The sequence below is a fragment of the Salmo salar genome, chromosome ssa13 (assembly GCF_905237065.1).
Source record: "Salmo salar chromosome ssa13, Ssal_v3.1, whole genome shotgun sequence".
Taxonomy (NCBI): domain Eukaryota; kingdom Metazoa; phylum Chordata; class Actinopteri; order Salmoniformes; family Salmonidae; genus Salmo; species Salmo salar.
In genome coordinates, this window is record NC_059454.1 from 20,208,135 (window position 1) to 20,228,689 (window position 20,555).

The window sequence follows — 20,555 nt, forward strand, 5'->3', positions numbered from 1 at the left end:
TATTTTCATCTACTAACATTGAAATCCATGTCACCTGTTGTGCACACATCATATGCCATCATTGGAGAAGGCATACAAATCTGAGGAAATAAGATTTTTTTCTAATAGCAGACTTTCATTTGTCAGATGTCATTCTGGATGCATGGTCTCAATTAAATAGGCCAGCCAAAACGCAATAAGCATTTCCCAGTCATACCACCAGTCTGTATATCAAATGTCAGACTGAAAGTGGATAGGTCATGGTGTTATTGGGCCTATACTATTTATGGATATTACTCTGATTCAAACAAATGCCTTTTTATGTCAATAAGTTATCATGTGTCACAGACGGTATAAAATCATAACTTTAAAGACAGAAACGGTTTAATTTGACATTTTCTTTTGTCAAGATTTCTGTAGTAGGCCAGGCCTTAGTGGAAAACCCCCCCGAGGTAGACAGACAGATACCAGTTCAGCCAGCTGCTGTCTCAAACACTGAGGAATAATAACGGTCTCAAAGGAAGTTATTCGACTCAAGGGCCTGTAGGAGGCGCGGCTTTGCTTGAATGTAAACAGATTGACGCCAGCGCTTTGCTGTGGTGGAGAAGAAGGCATACGTCATATTCACAATGGCGGAGGCAGGGTGAGGAGTAGAGTGTGTCAGTTAAGTGGCGCAGTAACCAACTACATTGCCCGCGAAAGACGCTAACGGTGCCCGAAAAATGGCCCTGAACCCTGAAGTGGAGAGAAAAACTGACATAGAGTGTCTGAAGACCGGTGAGCTCGACTTGGAGAGCTGCGATAGCAAGACAAATTCGTTGTCAGCCGCCATCTCGGCCACATCCAACCAAAATGGCGATCAGACTGGATGTGAAGACGGTGTAATGCCCGAACAAGAAGCCTCTGAGCGGCGGAGGAGCGGGCAGACGGCCGCGAGAAGCTCCGATAATTCACCTTTACCCGGCCAGAGACAGGCTGAAGAGTTGCCAAGGAGAAATTTTCAGATCCCGAGGAAGATCAAGGAACGGAAAGGTTGTGCCCTTTCTCTAGTACTAGCTAGCTATTTCCAACAGAGGCTGCCCTGTGTTTCATAATTCAAGTGCTGCATGTTGCAAACCCGCGTTCCCTACCGTCAGAATTTAGATTAGCTATTGACATGGATTAATGTGATCCATCTTCAGAGGATAGTTAACGTTAGTTTATTGCGTACAAATAAACTATTGCCTTGGTAAAGGTAAAATCGGTTCCCGTACTCATCTCGGTCAGCATTGCAGGTAAGTTTTGGCTCAGGCGCGAGAAGAGAAGAAGCACATGAAGAGATGCTGCCCATCAAGCCTCCATATTACTTGGGTCTACATGGAGGATTGTGGAGAGTGAAATTAGTTTTGATGATGGTATTCAGCTGACGATTTTGAAAGCTTGTGGAAAATGAACATAGTAGTAAAGTCCCTTGGGTTGTACACACCACACCCATCTTCTAGGATCTAGGCCTAGACTGGTTACCATGGCCCTTCCATGAAGCTCCAGAGATAGTCATCATCCCAAATCTTCATTGATTTGATACAGATTATAGTAGACAAGTCCAGACCCCAGTTGGAGTATTTGGGGGTAGAATACATGTAACTAGCTATACAGTGAGACCATTGGTCAGTCATCCAGGAATAGCCAGACTGGGAGAAGCTGCCAAGAGCTGTTTTAGTATTAGCTAGGCTAGTTCATTCTTTAGAATATTTGCTGTGCTGGTCTTGGCTCTTACATAAGATTTGCTTGGATTGTCATCAGAAAGCGCATCCATTCTATACCAATGGTGCCCACTATATTCACAGGTTGGTGTGTTTTGTTTTCATAATTGGGGAGATGCCGAATTATGATGCACAGCCTGCATGCAAAATACAATCCATCATACAAGTTGCTATCATGGGCATAGCTACATCAAGTTTAGTTTGATAATATTGTCTCTAGGTTCTGGCCTTTGGCTTGACGGATATGTGTCATGCATTCTGACTAAATAGTATGCCTACACATTTTCAGAATGCATGTGCTATTTTATTTAATTTTTTTTTTTTTCGATGTTCCTTAGTGTGATGTCACTGCATTTGGAAAATAGACTGGTGGATGAGACTTGGTTGGACATATTGCATCATCATTATTTAGCACAAAGTGTACAGAGAACTTTGCCCCTTTTATCTTGAAATAAACTGATCAGATACCCATCATGTAGCCTATTGAGTTTTTAAATGAACAGTGCATACAAATAAACAATGTAATCCAGTCCCTGTTCTATGGCTGTGTTTACACAGGCACACAATTCTGAGAATTTGTCCTCTAATTGTTCTTTTGACCAGTCATACCAGATCTTTTCACATCAGATATTTTTTTAGAGCTGATCTGACTGGTCAAAAGACCAATTAGTGAGTGGGGAATTGGGCTGCCTGTGTGAACGCAGTCCAATTTGTGCCAATCACATCCCTGAATGATACTAATTCTCTGTTTGTCATCCCTGCTCCTCGGTAGGCCTGTACCAGTTTCTGGCCCCTGACTCCCGGGAATTTGAGGGCCTTGTGAAGATCCTCTCCTCCTTCTACCTGGATGCATCGTCCAGAGGGACATTCTCCTACTGCAAGGCCAGGCTCATTCACAATGAGCTGCTAGAGAAAGAGGTAGCATCACCAAGCTCAACCACATTATCATACCCCCAACTTTAATTTTTTTTTTTTTTTTTGAGACTCCCCCCCCCATCATATTTAACACAAACCAACCACATGGTACACCAAACTATACAGAAGCCCAGTGGGCCACAACAAATAAATAAAATAAACAATAAGACAGGCCATCAGCTGATCAGTCCGCCTCAGGCTGTTGTCAACAGCATGGCCCAGAGGTCTGTTATAAGAATTCCCATTTGCTATCACTTAAATCAAATCTTCACTTCCTAATGTTAAAAGAAAATAAAACGCATACCCACTGCTGATATTCTCCCCAGACTGGCACAAAACACTAGTTGATAGTTTTTCACGACCAACAACAAATACACACTTCATACCTCACTGAAATTGACCCCCCCTTTATATTGTTGTGCTTGCATTGTTTCTCATGATGCCATATTTTCTCCTGTTTGTGTGTGTGCCAGTTCATTGAGAAGAGGAGGGAGCTGAAGCAGGAGGGCCGTACAGACCCAGAGCTGGTGGAGTCCTACTGCTTCCTGTTCCCAGACAAGTCCAAGGTGAGCCTAAGGGCCTGCCTGCTTCACCAGGGGGTGTGGTATAGCGCCGTGATCTAGTACTCTTGATCTAATGTTGGATCTTTACAATTGGATTATGCATTCGGCCTACAATTTGAGTTTGGCTGCTGGGCTCCTGGTTGTCATTTGAAAAGCACAGTTGTATTTAATTTTTTGTTGGTATGATGATGTGATGTTCTTTTACCAGCTCCCATGGATATGTGAGAAGGGTCTGTCTGTGGGACACTCCAGGATCACTACACTAGGAAATCCTGCTATGGGTGAGTTGTGTGTGTGTGTGTGTGTGTAGTTGAATGTCATGTATGATATTGTTTTTAGGGAGAGTTTGCAAATGTCCAGAAGGAAGGCTTTTCTCTGTAATGCACTTGTCTAACTGTTCTAGATGTTGGGGGTATGTCAGTTAGACATGGGGTTGTCACCATACCTTATTTTTCCATGGCAAAAAGGAAAACACAAAGCAGACTAAACTCGTTGGTCCTTTAAAAACATTCTGTATGTAACATATTGTGTGCTAAACGTTATTCTGGAAGTCAACATGCGGCTGTTTTTCTTTCCAACATTAGGACTGTTTTCCTCAGGAATTGTAGTCCACTGAATGTTTTGTTTCCTTTCCATGATACCTCTGAGTTTCGCGTTACTGGTATTGTGACAACCCTGTTAGAAATGGATCTGCTTTTGAACGTTAAGGTTTAATTGACTCTCTGTAATAGAGGATAATCTGTATGCCTCATTACTGTAAGAGTAGCTTTATCCACTGCCAGACAGCTTAGAATGTCTACCAGATACCATTACATAAGAAGATACCTAATACATGGCCTAGCAACAGCTGAGTATGGTGGAAATGTTTATCACAATCCCTCAAACTTCAGTCATAAACTATAAACCCACACATAGCTATTTCGATTTTTGTTAGTCAAAAGTTAAAGTTGTCTATGCATGGTTTTTGCCTCCATAGTTTGTTCTTGACTTGCCTTGCCTTTTTGTTTTGTCATTTCAGGTGTTTATTTGTCCAAATTCTCTGATTTGCTTCAAATGAACCCATTTGAAGCAGGCACTTGTGGAGACATCGTCATATTTAAAGTCATGAGGGTAAATGCATCTATCACACTCATTATGGACCCAACTTAAACTATATATATATATTACGAACACCTAGAATGTAGTTGCTTACTTTTCAACAGCCTAGAATTACCATCGTTGAGTGCAACACCAGTTTCTATAATCTTTGACCAAGTGAGTGTGTTTGTCCCTTCAGGGCCGGCTGAAGAACATCTTTGAGAACATGCCTAAGAGTGTCCTGGACCCCACACCCAAATTTGACTGTCACATCTCCAAGAACGCCACGCGGGTCACCTCGTTGCTGTCCTACAGAGCCTTTGAACTCACGCAGCAGTACTTCTATGAGTTTGCTTTTGATGAGATCAAGCCGCGGCCCAGGCATGTGTGTCCCTACGCCGTGGTGTCTTTCCAGTACAAAGGCAAGGAGTCTGCTGCTGCACCTATGGCTGCACACAGGTTCAACAGCACCGTCTGTGAAGGAGGAAGCAAAGGTACACTCCTGTTTCTGCTTCTTCACCTTATCGCTCTGCTTTAGTCTATTTGTAAGGACATTTGTATTAAAAATAAAGGCAAAAGTATTTGTAGAATGTAGTTTGATAGCTACCTTGGAAGTTTGGCATATTGTGCCCTTTTTTGACCTGTGACTGTTGACTGGGGCCATTGTTCCTATTGCAATTGTGAAGTGTTTTGAATGCACTTTAAATAACGATTGATTTGCCTGTCAGGGAGGAGTAGCTACACTGTGTGGAGTGGGCCGCTGGTGAACAAGGGACAGGAGTTGTGCCAGGTGTCTCTACGCTCCTCTACACGCCACTTCCTCCCGTTCAAACTGTGAGTACCTCTTTATTGTCTATACCTAAAATGCATGTATTTGTTATCAAATCAAATTTTATTGGTCACATATGTTATTGCGGATGTAGCGAAGTGCTTGTGTTTCTAGCTCCAACAGTGTAGTAATATCTAACAATACACACAAACCTAAAAGTAAAATAATGGAATTAAGTAATATATAAATATTAGGATGAGCCATGTCGGAGTGGCATAGACTAAAATAGAGTAGAATAGAATACAGTATATACATACGAGATGAGTAAAGCAAAAATATGTATCCATTATTAAAGTGGCCAGTGATTCCAAGTCTATGTATATAGGGCAGCAGCCTCTAAGGTGCAGGGTTACGTAACAGGGTGGAAGCCGCCTAGTGATGGCTATTTAACAGTTTGATGGCCTTGTGATAGAAACTGTTTTTCAGTCTTGGTCCCAGTTTGATGCACCTGTACTGACCTGGTCTTCTGGATGATAGTGGGGTGAGCAGGCTGTGGCTTGGGTGGTTGTTGTCCTTGATGATCTTTTTGGCGTTCCTGTGACATCGGGTGGTGTAGGTGTCCTGGAGGGCAGGTAGTTTGTCCCCGGTGATGCGTTGGGCAGACCGCACCACCCTCTGGAGAGCCCTGCAGTTGCGGGCGGTGCAGTTGCCATACCAGGCGGTGATACAACCCGACAGGATGCTCTACATTGTGCATCTGTAAAAGTTTTAGGTGCCAAGACAAATTTCTTCAGCCTCCTGAGGTTGAAGAGGCGCTGTTGCGCCGCCTTCACCACAGTGTCTGTGTGGGTGGACCATTTCAGTTTGTCAGGGATATGTACGCCAAGGAATTAAAACCTACCTAAAACACGTATTTGTTGTCCATACCTAAAACATGGATATCAGCAGTAATTCATAGTTAATAAGCATGTTATGAGTACTGTAATAAGTTGATTGACGTGTGTGTGTGCCCTCTGCAGAACGGAGAAGTTGGAGATGAGTATGGGGATGCAGCTGGACCAGGTGAAGAGGAAGATCCCCTCTGTTCTGTTCTCCTGGGACACCTACAGCAGAACCCGAGAAGGTCCGAACCGCTCTACTCCTCTACTCTACTTCTGCTCTCCTCCTCTATTCTACTCCTGCTCTCCTCCTCTATTCTACTCCTGCTCTCCTCCTCTATTCTACTTCTGCTCTCCTCCTCTATTCTACTCTACTTCTGCTCTCTTCCTCTATTCTACTCTACTTCTGTTCTCCTCCTCTATTCTACTCTACTTCTGCTCTCCTCCTCTATTCTACTCTACTTCTGCTCTCCTCTATTCTACTCTACTTCTGCTCTCTTCCTCTACTCTCCTCTATTCTACTCTACTTCTGCTCTCCTCCTCTATTCTCCTCTACTTCTGCTCTCTTCCTCTATTCTCCTCTACTTCTGCTCTCTTCCTCTATTCTCCTCTCCTTCTAATCCTCTCCTTTATTCTCCTCTCCTTCTAATCCTCTCCTCTATTCTCCTCTCCTTCTAATCCTCTCCTCTATTCTCCTCTCCTTCTAATCCTCTCCTCTATTCTCCTCTCCTTCTAATCCTCTCCTCTATTCTCCTCTCCTTCTAATCCTCTCCTCTATTCTCCTCTCCTTCTAATCCTCTCCTCTATTCTCCTCTCCTTCTAATCCTCTCCTCTATTCTCCTCTCCTTCTAATCCTCTCCTCTATTCTCCTCTCCTTCTAATCCTCTCCTTCTAATCCTCTCCTCTATTCTCCTCTCCTTCTAATCCTCTCCTCTCCTGTACTCCTCTCCTTCTAATCCTCTCCTCTCCTTCTAATCCTCTATTCTCCTCCTCTCCAGCCTTAGTTCTAGTCTGGTTAATCTATACTCTGACCAAGACAACTGTCCATAGATGCTATAGAATAACATGACAACACTTAACAGTCCCTCCAAGATTTCGCAGTGTTTGTGTGATGCTTGCTTTTACTGAGTCCATTCTGACATCTTGAATGGCAATTTGCAATAATTTTGTCCAATTTGTCACATGCGCTGCTGAGGAAAAAAGCTTGTTGACCTGTTCTTTGTTTGAGCCATTTTATGTGCTAAAGGTACAGTGATTGCTTAAAATTGCGAACCCTCTTTTTCTAGTGAGGTGAATGGACAGTTATATGCGGTAATGTTGCCACGATTTGAGTTTTATGCGGTGATTGGTCAGATTTGCAAGCCCTCGCATAATATTGCGATTGCTAAATCTTGGAGGGACTGACTTACTCTAACAACAATGTAGGACCTTTCACCCGGAATCACTGTGTGGTTGTTTTTTCAACTTTGGAGTGGAACTTGTTCTGACCGAGCTGTGTGTTTCAGTGCTGAAGTGTGGGATCTACTGCAGCCTGTTTGAGGTGGTGGATGGGAAGGGTAAAGCGACCAGCAGCACTCTCTCAGGACTCATACATAAACTGGAGAGAGAGCGGATGGTGAGTCACTCCCTGACAGTCCCTCTGCAGGATGTTTTAATGAATAGTGTTTAATGATTACACCGCAACACTAGACGGGGTAGGGAGGAGATGTATCGTGGATCATTATATTACACACCCAGGCTTTCACATGGGTTGTCATTACTTTGGTCCCCCATATTGTTTGATATGTAGGTCAGCTAACTGGTGAGTTCCCTAGAAATGGGCATGTCTTGAAGACTGGTTGTCATTTGGTTTCCATATTTGTTTAAAGGTAGAGCTAATGCCCATGCCACATATGAAATGAATTGTCCCTGTTTTAAGTGTGAATTTCTGTTGTTGCACAGCTGCACTGTATGAAAAGTGTTTGTTTAGATGTATTGAATGTTAACGTCTCCTCCTCCTGTGTAGGTGCTGGTGAAGCCTTTAGTTGATAAAGGCTTTCTCTTCCTCTTGTCATCTACTCAGATGTTCAATCCCAACGGTACGTCCTCCGTCTCTCCTTATCTCAGGTCTCTCTGACTCTTTCCATTGATCTGACATGTTGTTCGTGTGGGTTAATACTGAGGAGTTGTTTTGTGTATTCTAGAACGTCGGGGGAGGGTTGAGAAGAGCCTGCAGGCACTATTTGTCTTTCAGGAGTCCAGGGGAGTCGCCAAGTTCAGTAAGTATTCTAAAATGTCCTTCCTCAAACCACAGTTACATATTGAATGTCAGGAACATCCTTTATGAGAAGTATGTATACTTATGTCTGCCTCCCCCAGCGCCCAGACTGTCAGAGCAGGAGCCCCTGTCAGCTGAGCCCCTGCCCCCCCTCCTGGCCTCCATGGACCCCTTCATTCCAGCCCTGCACTACGCCTTGCTCAAAATGCGCTCCACCCCCGATAACAAGCACCTCAGCACCGTGGTGGAGCGCCAGGCCCTAGACTACCTGACCAGGAGGGACAGCGGCCGGGCCTTCCTCCTCCCAGAGTACCAACAGAACCTGGACGAGAGAGGCAACGTGCACCCCGCGCCCCGCCCCAAATCCAACATGGAGGGCCTGCTGCGTTCCTACCTCCACGGCCTCTCCTCGGCCTACGTCCTTCCCATTGTCAAGGCCAGGGACATGATGGACAGGATCAACCAGCCCCCGCCTGCCCCAGCTCCAACTGTCCCGGACTACAGCCCTGTGTCAGACTGGGGGGGGTCAGGAGGGTCAGACAGACCAGAGAGGGTGGAGAGGCAACCTCTAGAGAGACCAGAGAGCAGCAGGAGAAGAGGGGGGCCGTCCCAGACCCATTCTAACGGGGCCGCAGCAGGGACAGGGGCCCCGCCCCAGAGGTCCAGGTTGGCCCAGAGTGAGTACGATAAGGACAAGATGAAAGAGTTGCTGAAGCTGATCCAGCTGCATAAGGCCCTGGTGAAAGAGCCAGGAGGGAAGGAGAGGGCCGATGGGGGTGACGAGGGGGCCTGGGAGGGCCCCCACGGCCTGAAAAGGAAACTAGAAGAGGACGAATCAGGGGCCATGTCTAAATACCTACGAGGAGCCCACTTCAGCAATGGAGAGCCCAGTAGAGGTGAGACTGATTTCTGTGTGGGAGAGGCGTGAGTCTGTGTGGGAAAGACTGGAAGAATAAGGGAAAGAGCAAGTGGGAGGGAGACAGTTTGGTAGGGAGTAGTATGGACTGAGCAAGTTAATGCCAACCAAAGAGAATATTGCCATTTTAAAACTAGGCCTTTTTCATAAATCATATCCTTACGGTGTGTGTTTTGTAAAAGCCTACCTTATAAGCATGGTAAGCAAGGCTACATCCCTCTTAGCCCCACTGTCTCTGTCCTCCCAGTAGCCCAGGGGGAGGAGGTAGAGAACTACAACCTGGCAGCAGTAATGGAGAGCATGGGGATCTATGACACTGACCTGAGGGACAGGGGAAACACTTCCCAGGCCTCCTCAGCCAACGAGACACAGCGCCTGCTCAAGATCCTGCTCTCCACCCTCAACAAGGCCATGGTTCAAGGCGCTGCCGCGGCCCCCGCCGACCTACCTGACCACGTGGAGCCCTCCACGGGCTCGGCCACCACGGAGAACCCCCTGACTGGAGCTCCGATTGAAGGGCGAGTGGAGCAGGCCCGACAGGACTTCTTTGAGGTGAGATGCGTGTGTGGGAGAAAAAAATGAAGTATGGACTGGTGTTTGTGATGTGACTGACCATATTGTTGTGTGTTTAGGAGCAGACTGTGTGCAGTCTGACCAGCCCCTTTAGCCCTGACTCTCCAGGACAACAGCCACACACCTCTGACAACCCATCACTCACCTGGGAACTGGCCTCTCACACAGACAAACCTATCCCCTTCTTTGAATCTCAGAACGACGGCAACTTTGAGCAGAGGGGAGGTCTGGAGGGGGGTGAGAGAGGTCTGAGAGGTGCCTCTGTGGAGAGGGTAACAAAGGAAGCCTCAATAGAGAGGGGAGCCAAGGGGGCTTCCTTGGAGAGGGAGATGGCTTTGAGGGGAGCTTTTCTGGAAGGGGGAACCAGGTACACCTCCCTAGAGGGGGAAAGCAATGTGGAGAAGCCAGCCAGGGGTGTTTCCCTGGAGAGGGTAGCCAGGCCGTCCAGCACTCTGGACACTATCGTAAGCCAGGAGCTCCACTGCCTCTCCAACTCCATCCAGGGCCTCATGGACAACCAGAAGATCTACTACAACTCCCAGCTGCCCCCACAGCTGTCCCCACGCCACACCTGGCAGCCCAACAGCTCATTCTCAGACTTTGTGGCTCCCTATGTTGTGTCTGTCCCTGTTCAGGGCCACGTCAACACCCTGTGTGAGAGAATGGGCCGACTAGTGCCCAAACCTCGCCACACAGACTCCGCTAAAACACCTGGGGGCTCGTTCTACCCTCCATGCTCCCTCCGGCACTACCCATCCTATTTCCTCTTTCCCTCCCCCGCCCCATTCCCTCTCCTCCATCCCTCCCCTTCCTTCCATGCATCACCTTCCACCCCCGCCTGCCCTCGTCCACTCTCCTGCCCCTGTCCTCATCACGTCCCCCACCGCCAAGCCTGTCCCCAAAACCAAAGCACAGCCCCCTCAGGCTAAGAGCTCCTCTTCTTCCCAGAACCGGCCCAAACCGGTCCCGTTCAAACAGACACACAAGAACCCCTCTGCAGCACAGAAGCCCTCCACAGAGAGGAAGTCAGAACCATCTGCTTCAAAGAGAGGGGTCTACTCTCCCTCCCAGACCTCAATGGACTCCTCAGACTCCACCCCAAAACGGCCTAAACAAGATGCCATCACAGCCCCCTCTCCCCTGACTCCGGCGTCAGCCGCTGGACTACTGATGGGCCAGCTGAAGCCTGAGGTGTTCAGCAGCCTGGTGGAGATCTTCAAGGACGTGCAGAGGAACACGGTCAGGTTCTACATCCACTCTGGAGAGGAGGAGGAGAGTGACATCTGTGTGGAGATCAAGGTACTATAGGCATCAGTTATGATCAATACTCATGTCAATGTTTGCCCCACGTAAGAAGAGACTCATTCTTACTGATTGCGTTAACACTTCACCAATACCTCTATCCAAGCTTTCTCTGACACAGGCACTGCATTATCAGCTGTAATTATCTGCACTGTGACGGGACAATCAGTGTTCCCTCGTGTTGTTGATCTGAAAACATGTCAAACTGACATTGTCCTCTGGAGGACGAGGAGAGTCACACTTCACACTTTTTTTACTGCAACAAGAACACTTTATGGCTGTCTGCATTCTCTGCCATAATAAATTGTAGTACACTACTGAGATAATATTGCACCACTATTCTCTCTTCCTCATCTGTCTGCTCCTTGTTAATTTGGTTTTGTGGTGTGTTGCTGACTTCTGCTCCTGTTTTTAAACTCCCTCTTTCTGTCTCATCCCTGTGACAGGAGTACTTGCTGAGCCTGGGCAACACAGAGTGTAACCCCCAGATGTTCCTGGAGAATAACAGCAGTCTGGATAAGTTGCTCATCGTCATTCAGAACGAGGACATCTCAGCCCACGTCAACAAGGTAACATTACCATTCTGGCTGGCTGCTAGGATGAGTCAATATCGCCACGGCACCAGACAGAATGTTGTCTGCACAGGGAGAATTCTCCTCAGCCCCCGGGAAATAGTGGAATTCTAATTGGACCTGTTGATTTTTAAATCCACCAAAAACCTGGATGGTGCACAGATACACTACATGACCGAAAGTATGTGGACAGCTGCTCATCAAACATCTTGTCCCAAAATCATGGGCATTAATATGTAGTTTGTCCCCCCTTTGCTGCTATAACAGCCTCCACTCTTCTGGGAAAGCTTTCAACTAGATGTTAGAACATTTAATGCGGGGACTTGCTTCCATTCAGCCACGAGCATTAGTGAGTTCGGGCACTGACGTTGGGCGATTAGGCCTGGCTCGCATTCACCATTCCAATTCATCCCAAAGGTGTTCGATGGGGTTGAGGTCAGGGCTCTGTGCAGGCTAGTCAAGTTCTTCCACATCGATCTCGGCAAACCATTTCAATATGGACCTCGCTTTGTGCATGGGGGTATTGTCATGCTGAAACAGGAAAGGGCCTTCACAAAGTTGGAAACAGAATCGTCTAGAATGTCATTGTATACTGTAGCTTTAAGATTTCCCTTCACTGGAACTAAGCGGCCTAGCCCGAACCATGAAAAACAGCCCCAGACCATTATTCCTCCTCTACCAAACTTTACAGTTGGCACTATGCATTCGGGCACGTAGCATTCTCCGATTAGCCCGTCGGACTGCCAGATGGTGAAGTGTGATTCGTCACTCCAGAGAACGCGTTTCTACTGCTCCAGAGTCCAATGACGGCGAGCTTTACACCACTCCAGCCGACGCTTGACATTGAGCTTGGTGATCTTAGGCTTGTGTGCGGCTGCTCGTCCATGAAAACCCATTTCATGAAGCTCCCAATGAACAGGTATTGTTCTGACATTGCATCCAGAGGCAGTTTGGAACTTGGTGGTGAGTGTTGCAACCGAGGACAGGTTTTTTTTACGCGCTTCAGCAGTTGGCGGTCCCGTTCTGTGAGCTTCTGTGGCCTACCAATTCGTGGGTGAGCCGTTGTTGCTCCGAAACGTTTCCACTTCACAATAACATCACTTACAGTTGACCGGGGCAGCTCTAGCAGGGCAGAAATTTGATCAACTGACTTGTTGGAAAGGTGGCATCCTATGACGGTACCACGTTGAGCTCTTCAGTAAGGCTATTCTACTGCCAAAGCTCGTCTATGGAGATGGCATGGCTGTGTGCTCAGTTTTATACACCTGTCAGCAACGTGTGTGGCTGAAATAGCCAATTCAACATATTTGAAGGGGTGTCCACCTACTTTTGTGTGTATATATAGTGTAAAGTGTCATTTTAATTGAATATATAGACAGAGCTGGATGACATGATCCTCATGGCAACTAGTCTAGACAGTCATCACCTCTGTCTCATACAAATGTTAATTTCGATGTTAAGGATGAATTTAATGCTCTGTGTCTTATTTAAAGGTTGATTCTGAACCATGTTCCCCTGTCAGATCCCAGCTCTGGTGTCATTGAAGAAGCTGTCCACGGTGAGCTTTGCAGGAGTTGACAGTCTGGACGATGTGAAGAACCACACCTACAACGAGCTCTTTGTCTCTGGAGGATTCATAGTGTCTGACGAGTTTGTCCTCAACCCAGACTTCATAACACACGGTGAGTCTGCTGAAGCAGTCATCAACAGTCATTGTGATGTGTGGGAGTATGCAGTTTTTTTCGGTCACCCTTTCCTTCTATACAGTTGGATAAATTCCACAGTGACTGGGGATTGTGTTTGTTAATGAGATGCATCTATATTCTAATTGAAAACAGTATTTGGCCAGTTGTTTTTTTCCCCTTACAATTCAATCATTGTTTTATGTACCATGTAGCTGTGTCATTACATTCTGGTTAGGGAAGTGGTTATATATTGACTACAGATGGATAGGGAAAAGACTGAACTCATGACTGGTCATTGATTTGATGGGATCAGTGTGTGTTGTGTTCCCTGTACAGACTGGTGTTGTGTTATTGTGTTCCCTGTGCAGACCGGTTGCAGGCGTTCCTGCGGTTCCTAGAGGAGCAGAGCTCTCCAGAGAACCCCTGGCAGTGGAAGATCCACAATAAGTCCCAGAAGAAACTCAAAGAGCTGGGCAGGTCAGTAACTATCTCTACTACTACCATTCAGCATGACCTGAGACATTGACCTCTCGCAATCCATTCAGTAACTACCTCCATCCTATTGGACTACCAAGTCAACCAATTAGAAACGTCTCTGGGAAGTCCAAAGTAGTAGTAGTGACTGTTTTATGTTTGGTATTTTATTAGGCTCTCCATCAGCTGTTGCAGAAGCTACTCTTCCTGGAGTCTACATGAAACATAATACAGAATGACGTAATACAGAACATCATTAGACAAGAACAGCTCAAGGACAGAACTACATATATTTTTTTAAAGGCACACGTAGCCTACATATCAGTGCACACAAACTATCTAGGTCAAATAGGGGAGAGGCGTTGTGCTGTGAGATGTTGCTTTATCTATTTTTTGAAACCAGGTTTGCTGTTTATTTGAGCAATATGAGATGGAAGGAAGTTCCAAGCAATAAGGGCTCTATATAATACTGTACGCTTTCTTGAATTTGTTCCGGATTTGGGGACTGTGAAAACACCCCTGGTGGGATAAGTGTGGGCCAGCTGCAGCTTAACTAGGTCTTTCCTTGCAGCACTGGACCACACGACTGGACAATAATCAAGATTAGACAAAACTAGAGCCTGCAGAACTTTCTTTTTGGAGTGTGGTGTCAAGGCTGAAAAACAAAACACACATTATAATCATATTATCATGCTTTCATCCAAAACTTTTTTGTGTGCTTTTTGTCTTACATATTCATACTTTTAGTAACAGACAGCCCCACCTCCTCTTATAGGTTGAACAGTGATGCCGTGGCTCTCCTCAACCTGCTGACAGCCTATCAGAAAAAGCACCTGGTGGAGTTCTTGCCTTACCACGAGTGTGACGCCCAATCACGTCAGGCCCCTGATCTGGACTGCCTGGTCAAGCTCCAGGCTAACCACACCCAGCACCGCCACTTTATCTTCCTCACAGGTACCACAGCATCATTATCGTGACACATCGTCTCCTAACCCTCGGTGGTACATTATGTGCCAGTATGTGTATTAACTGAACAGCCCTGTCTTGTTTGTCCCTCCAGAGAGGCGCTTTGAGATGTTCATGCAGTACTCCAGGAACGGCATAGTGATCGCCAGCATTGATGACATCATGACCAGTTTCCACAGCCTGATTGGCTCCAGAGATCAGAAACAGCTGCCCACACCGCCCTCCACTGGTGGGTGATGTCAACAACAACTTCACAATTACATTGCTCTTTGGCCCTGTTCAAGTACTATCAATTGGATCTCTTTCCTTGATGTGAGGTCCAAATGTTTTACGTCTTCCCTGTGGCTCAGTTGGTAGAGCATGGTGTTTGCAACACCAGCATGGTGTGTGCAACGCCAGGGTTGTGGGTTCGATTCCCACGGAGGGCCAGTACAACAACAAAAAAATGCATGAAATGAAATGTAAGTCGCTCTGGATAAGAGCGTCTGCTAAATGACTAAAATGTAAATGTTATGGTCAAATTGTCAGTTTTGAATACATCAATCTTTTCCCCTGTCCCTTCTTTATCTACTCCCCTCCTCTCCTCTTGTCTCCTTCTCCCTCTCCTCTTCCTCGCTTCCCCTCTACTCCCTCGCTTGCTCGCCTCTTCCTTTCCTCCTCGTCTCTTCCTCTCTCAGTAGTGCATGATGAGTGTATAGAAGAGGAGGATATGTCGCTGGACTCTGATGATGACAGCCACAACCAGGTGATCGTAGAGCATCCTGCCCAATCCCAGGAGGGGGTAGCAGCAGGGGGTATGGGGGACTCAACCCAGCAGCCCCCCTTACCAGAGTCAGACGAGTTCCGCCCCCCTCTCCCCGACCAGCTCAACACCCCTGGCCGACACACCCCCTCCTCCCTCTCCTACTCCAGCAGAACCCCCAACCTGTCCAACTTCGCTGCTCTCAAATCTGCCATCTCCCAGTTCAAAGCCTCCAACCAGATTGGTAGGGCGGACATAGGCAGCACTTCGCCAGGAGGGTTTTCTGTCAACCCCCACCAGAGCTTCCTGTGTCCGTCTACCCAGTGGGTGTCCTACTCTGGCTCCTCCGGCTACACAGCCTCCCCAGCCTACCCCGCCTCGCCCTGCAGCACCACCCAAGAACAGGACTACAGAAACCCAGCCGCAGTACCTACTACAGCCCCAGGGTCCACTCTGACCAGCCAGGCTCCCCTCACCCTACCGGACATCCCCCAGCCTCCCCCGCCTCCTCCACATCTCAAGATGGGTGGTACTCTGTCCCAGTCGTTTAGCCTGCCTGGCTCTGTTAGTGGAGCGGCTGGGGTTGGTGTTGGAGCATCTATCTCCACAGTCAGCAGCACTAGTACTCTGCCCAGCACAGCCATAGTGGCCTCTTCCTCTTCTCTCTCCACTGCACTAACATACTCTGACCCTACTGTTGCCACCACAGCCTCCTTAGGCCTGGACTACACTCAGAGCGACATGGTCCAGCTTGGCTACCCGGCAGTGGTCAGCTCCAGCGCTAACGGGACCCCCACCCAGCAGGGGGACAGGAGACTCAGTGGGCCCGGGGAGTGCCCATGGGGGTTAGGAGGAGGAACCCCTAACAGCCAGGGAGGGGCCAGGCCTGGCTCTGTCTCCCATAGCGGCCTCACCCAAGGTGGGGAGAGGGAGAGGACAGGCACTCCTGGTGGCAGTACTCCTGGAAGTCAGGGGGGCAGGACTCCAGGGAACAGTGTAGAAAGCCTTGGAGCGGGTATGGCTGTTCCCTCTGTGGCCACCAGGGGGGGCTCAATAGCTAGGCCCATGCTGCCCATCCATGGAGGGACTGGAGGCAGTCGAGGTGGAGAGGCCAATGTCCGGCCACTCAGCGGTGGTGGCTACGGCTGTTTAGGTGCCATGCCTGGACAGATGGGTATGGGACGCGGCGGCATGGGACGAGGGGGTATGGGTCCCGGGTCGTTAGGGGGGTACAGAGGGAGAGGGGCCCCACAGAGAGGCCCCTGGCCCAGGCCGGGAATGGGACCCGAACGGCCGGATGGAGGTGGACCCTGCGGACCCTCCTGGGGTTACCCGAAGGGGAGGGGAGGGGGACAAGATTACTACTCAGATTACACATACTCACACAACTACTCCCCCTGAACAGACAATCATGATTACAGAGGGGAGAATGGACATGCCACACTCAGAGACTGGTAGAGCTGTCTGAATGTACATATAGACTTCATAAACACTTTGAATTGATAATGGTCAGAAGGATCCTGTTTTTTTTACAAATAAACTTGATACAGGCAGTGCCGAGTGTCGATACTGTCGTAACCGTACGCTCTTTACATGTAAGCTGTTTCAAACCCCTGTTCCGACCACTATATTTATAATTGTCAAGAAATGTAATGGCCTTCCAAGTGTCTCGGTTTTGTTTTATTTTTTATTCTTTGTTTTTTTTTCCGGTTTGTGAACAAGGGGAAAAAGGCAGACTATTTTTTTAAAGAAAGAAAAAAGATCAGTGAAAGGCACCACTTTCGCTGTTGGTTTTCTTTTTTACATCCTTGGTTGTTCCCCCAAAAAGATCTATTAAAATAAACATGTTTCAAATCATATGTTCCTTTTATGACTTTTAGCATGATTAGGATGAGTAGCAATCAAAAAGCATGCTCCACAGCTGTCACCAACTGTTATTGGGCTCTCTTTTAATACTTCTACTATACCCCCTTCAGGTCTATCCCTCAGTTTAATGATGAATGAATAGTCCTGACAGCCTATTAGGCTAAGCCTCATCTGTCCATCATGGATGTGTCAAGCTTCTTAACTCTGTAATGGGATGGATTGTTGTAGAAAAAAATGTGTACTAACATTTTGGTATGGAGCGCTAAGAACTTCCATGAATCTGTAACTGACATCTGTCGTTGGTTTAATGAGTCTAGCAACCACAAGGTTCAGAAGTATGACGGTAGGGCTGCATTTTTTGAGTAATCTGATTGGTCAAAATACCATTAATTGAAAGAACAGAATTGGAGTTGCCTGTGTAAACACAGGCTACTATTCCATCACAATAAATGGGACTTTGGTACAGAAGAAATGACAAATTCTGATATTTTTTTACACAAGTTGACCAATCACAGATCGTTTTAAGAGCTGATGTGATTGGTCAAAAGGCCTATTAGTGCAAAAAAGATCAGAATTGGGCTGCCTGTCTAAGTGCAGCCATAGTGTTTTAGGAGAGGATCAAATAAAGCCTGGATTTTTGCTCCAGTTCAGGACTATCAGTTGATTCATCAAGACCTTGACATTGTGTCAGTTGTGTTAATGCCTGGCTTGACCCAAAAGGCTGCATACAACATAGCTAAGGTCAGGACTAAGGGTTGTCTTGGAGAAAGTGAAATAGCCTATAAATAATTGATGTGTCTTCATTTTCCTCACCATATCAGAGGGTTTCACCACCTGAGGGCACTCCTTCTATTGGATAATATGTAGCTGTGGGTTTCACCACCAGAGGGCACACATTGGATAAGCTGTGTGGAATCACCACCAGAGGGCACTCCTATTGGATAAAATGTAGCTGTGTCATACCAACCAACACACACCTTTTTTAAAATTGTACCTTAATTTAACTAGGCAAATCAGTTAAGAACAAATTCTTATTTACAATGACAGCCTACGCCAGCCAAACCCATAGGACAAATTGTGCACCGCCCTATGGGACTCTCAACCAGTCCTCCTATACCACCTCCAAGGCATATGCCTTTTGCATTTGACTTTTTATACATTATTTGGTCACAAATATGGATCATATGGAGCTCTGACACCAACATCTGCAGAGGACACTGATTTTCTGCCAGGTAAGATTTTCATACATTAAAGTTGCTATTCAGTTACCTGTCTCTTGCCATTCAGATTAAATGGTACAATGTGATATGATTTTTTGGGGGTTTATTGTGTTGGAATATGTATATTTAGGTCCCAATTATAAAGTCCATGTTCCACTACCATACCCCATCCCTAGGTGGCAGCAGTGAGGCCTGATAAAGTGATTGCTCTCAGATGCAAGTAATTAGTGACTGCAGGTGATTGCAGAGGAGGCTGGTGGGAGGAGCTGTAGGAGGGCGGGCACAGTCCTATAGCACCTCCAACCAGCCTCCTCTGGATTGTAGATTCATGTAGCCTCTCAGCGTTTGTTTGTGTATGCCTTTTGCATTTGACTTTTTGTACATTATTTGGTCACAAATATGGATGATATGGAGCTCTGACATGCCGACACTCACATCTGCAGGGTGCTGATTTTCAGCCAGGTAAGGTGTTGATAACCTACAGCATCCAAGGCTGCGTTTACACAGGCAGACTAATTCTGATCTTTTGCCCAATTATTGGCAAAGAATCGGATCTGATCTGTCAAAAGACAAATTATTGGCAAAAGATCAGAATTGGGCTGCATGTGTAAACACAGCCCAAGTTTATATTGAATAACCTGTTTCTTGCTATAGAGTACCACAGTATGAGTCATAATACCCATAAAACCTAGCTGTCAAAAAGGGGAATTAGTCCAATTGTTTTCCACCATTCATTTTTCCCATAGGAGTTTTTAGAGGCACTTAAAATAATGGCTGTGTTTTGTGTAGGCTTAACCTGGCATGACGTTTTGATAACCGTGTAAGTCCCTATAGACAAGGTGACTTATCAATATATTCGCCTGTATTTACCCCCCAAAATTAAAATGTTAATTAGCTGCTAATGTGGCTATCATAAAGAAGTACAAATGCCATGATGATCTGGACGAGACTGCCGAATCGAGGCAAAGGAAATAATCTCTGGATTAATGACCTAAGAAAATGGCTACATTTCTTTAAATGGACAATTCTGTGAACTGTCTAGTGCAAGTTTAAAATTGATACAATACCTGTTAGCAAAGTTGCCAGCTAGAGATGATGTGCAGGAGCTTGAAGGGATTTGTAGTCTTGCATGATGTCTATTTTTATGCTAATTAGCATTTCTTTGTATCTGAGAGTAAATGGAGCTGAATGTATTGATAAAAGTAACCTTTTCCGGGAGAGATTTACATGGCTATTAAAATGTCACACCAGGGCAAGCCACCACGAAACAAAGCCCTTATTTTAAGTGTTTCTAAAATTAATGGTGGAAAAACGATTAGAGCCATTTCCCTGTTTGGCCGCTAGGTTTTATGTATATTATGACATCTCCACTGTGGGTCTCTATTCAGATGAATTGGTACAAGGTGATATAACATGATTTATTTGATCATGTGGACTTTTGGTTTACATCAGTTCAGGAGTAAGATCACAGTGGATCATCAGGTATTTTTGCGAGAGTAGGATGATGTCCATGCTTCTCAGGTCAGATTGGTATCATCCGCTGTATAGTAAAGGGTAAGAATCGGAGAGGGTGAGCTAATGCTAGGTGAGCTAATGCTAGGTGAGCTAATGCTAAAGCAACCCATTGAATTCGACAACACTCGCTCCAACCCTAGGAGTCGCATTTTCATGGAACGCAATGGGTTGTTTTAGCATTAGCTAGTCTAGCATGCTGACGAAAATGGCAGTTTAATAAAAGTATTTAAATCAAGAAGATTTTTATCATTTATCTCATTATGGGATAATTAGGGGTACAGCGCCATCTCCCATCACAGGATTGAAGTACGTTTTTCGAGCCATATCTCACGTCGTCTCTGCGGTATCCACATTCTGTCATAGCATCGTTCCGACTAGAGAGCGAAGTAATGAACGTCTAGTCAGGTTTTTTGGGGCTTATCCCAATGAGCTAAAGCTTTGATAGTAACCCCAGGAGTTAACACATCTGTCTTTAAGCTTACTTGAAAGGAATTTATCAATGGCTGCCCCAGGATGTCTGACAAATGAGGTTGGAACACATTAT

General features: G+C 46.4%; 1 protein-coding gene across 1 annotated transcript; it reads left to right on the forward strand.

Annotated features, from left to right (window-relative positions):
• Positions 1-578: 578 nt before the first annotated feature.
• LOC106566602 (protein TASOR-like) lies at positions 579-17,267 on the forward strand. Its single transcript, XM_014134766.2, is given in 21 exon segments — positions 579-1,011; positions 2,494-2,639; positions 3,110-3,202; positions 3,408-3,480; positions 4,218-4,309; positions 4,476-4,770; positions 5,005-5,110; positions 6,065-6,168; positions 7,429-7,538; positions 7,929-8,001; positions 8,107-8,181; positions 8,282-9,076; positions 9,344-9,648; positions 9,729-10,562; positions 10,564-10,968; positions 11,418-11,540; positions 13,066-13,225; positions 13,597-13,705; positions 14,478-14,656; positions 14,763-14,897; positions 15,346-17,267. Coding segments are annotated over 21 exon segments (5,988 nt in total). The 5' UTR covers positions 579-701; the 3' UTR covers positions 16,812-17,267.
• Positions 17,268-20,555: the final 3,288 nt, after the last annotated feature.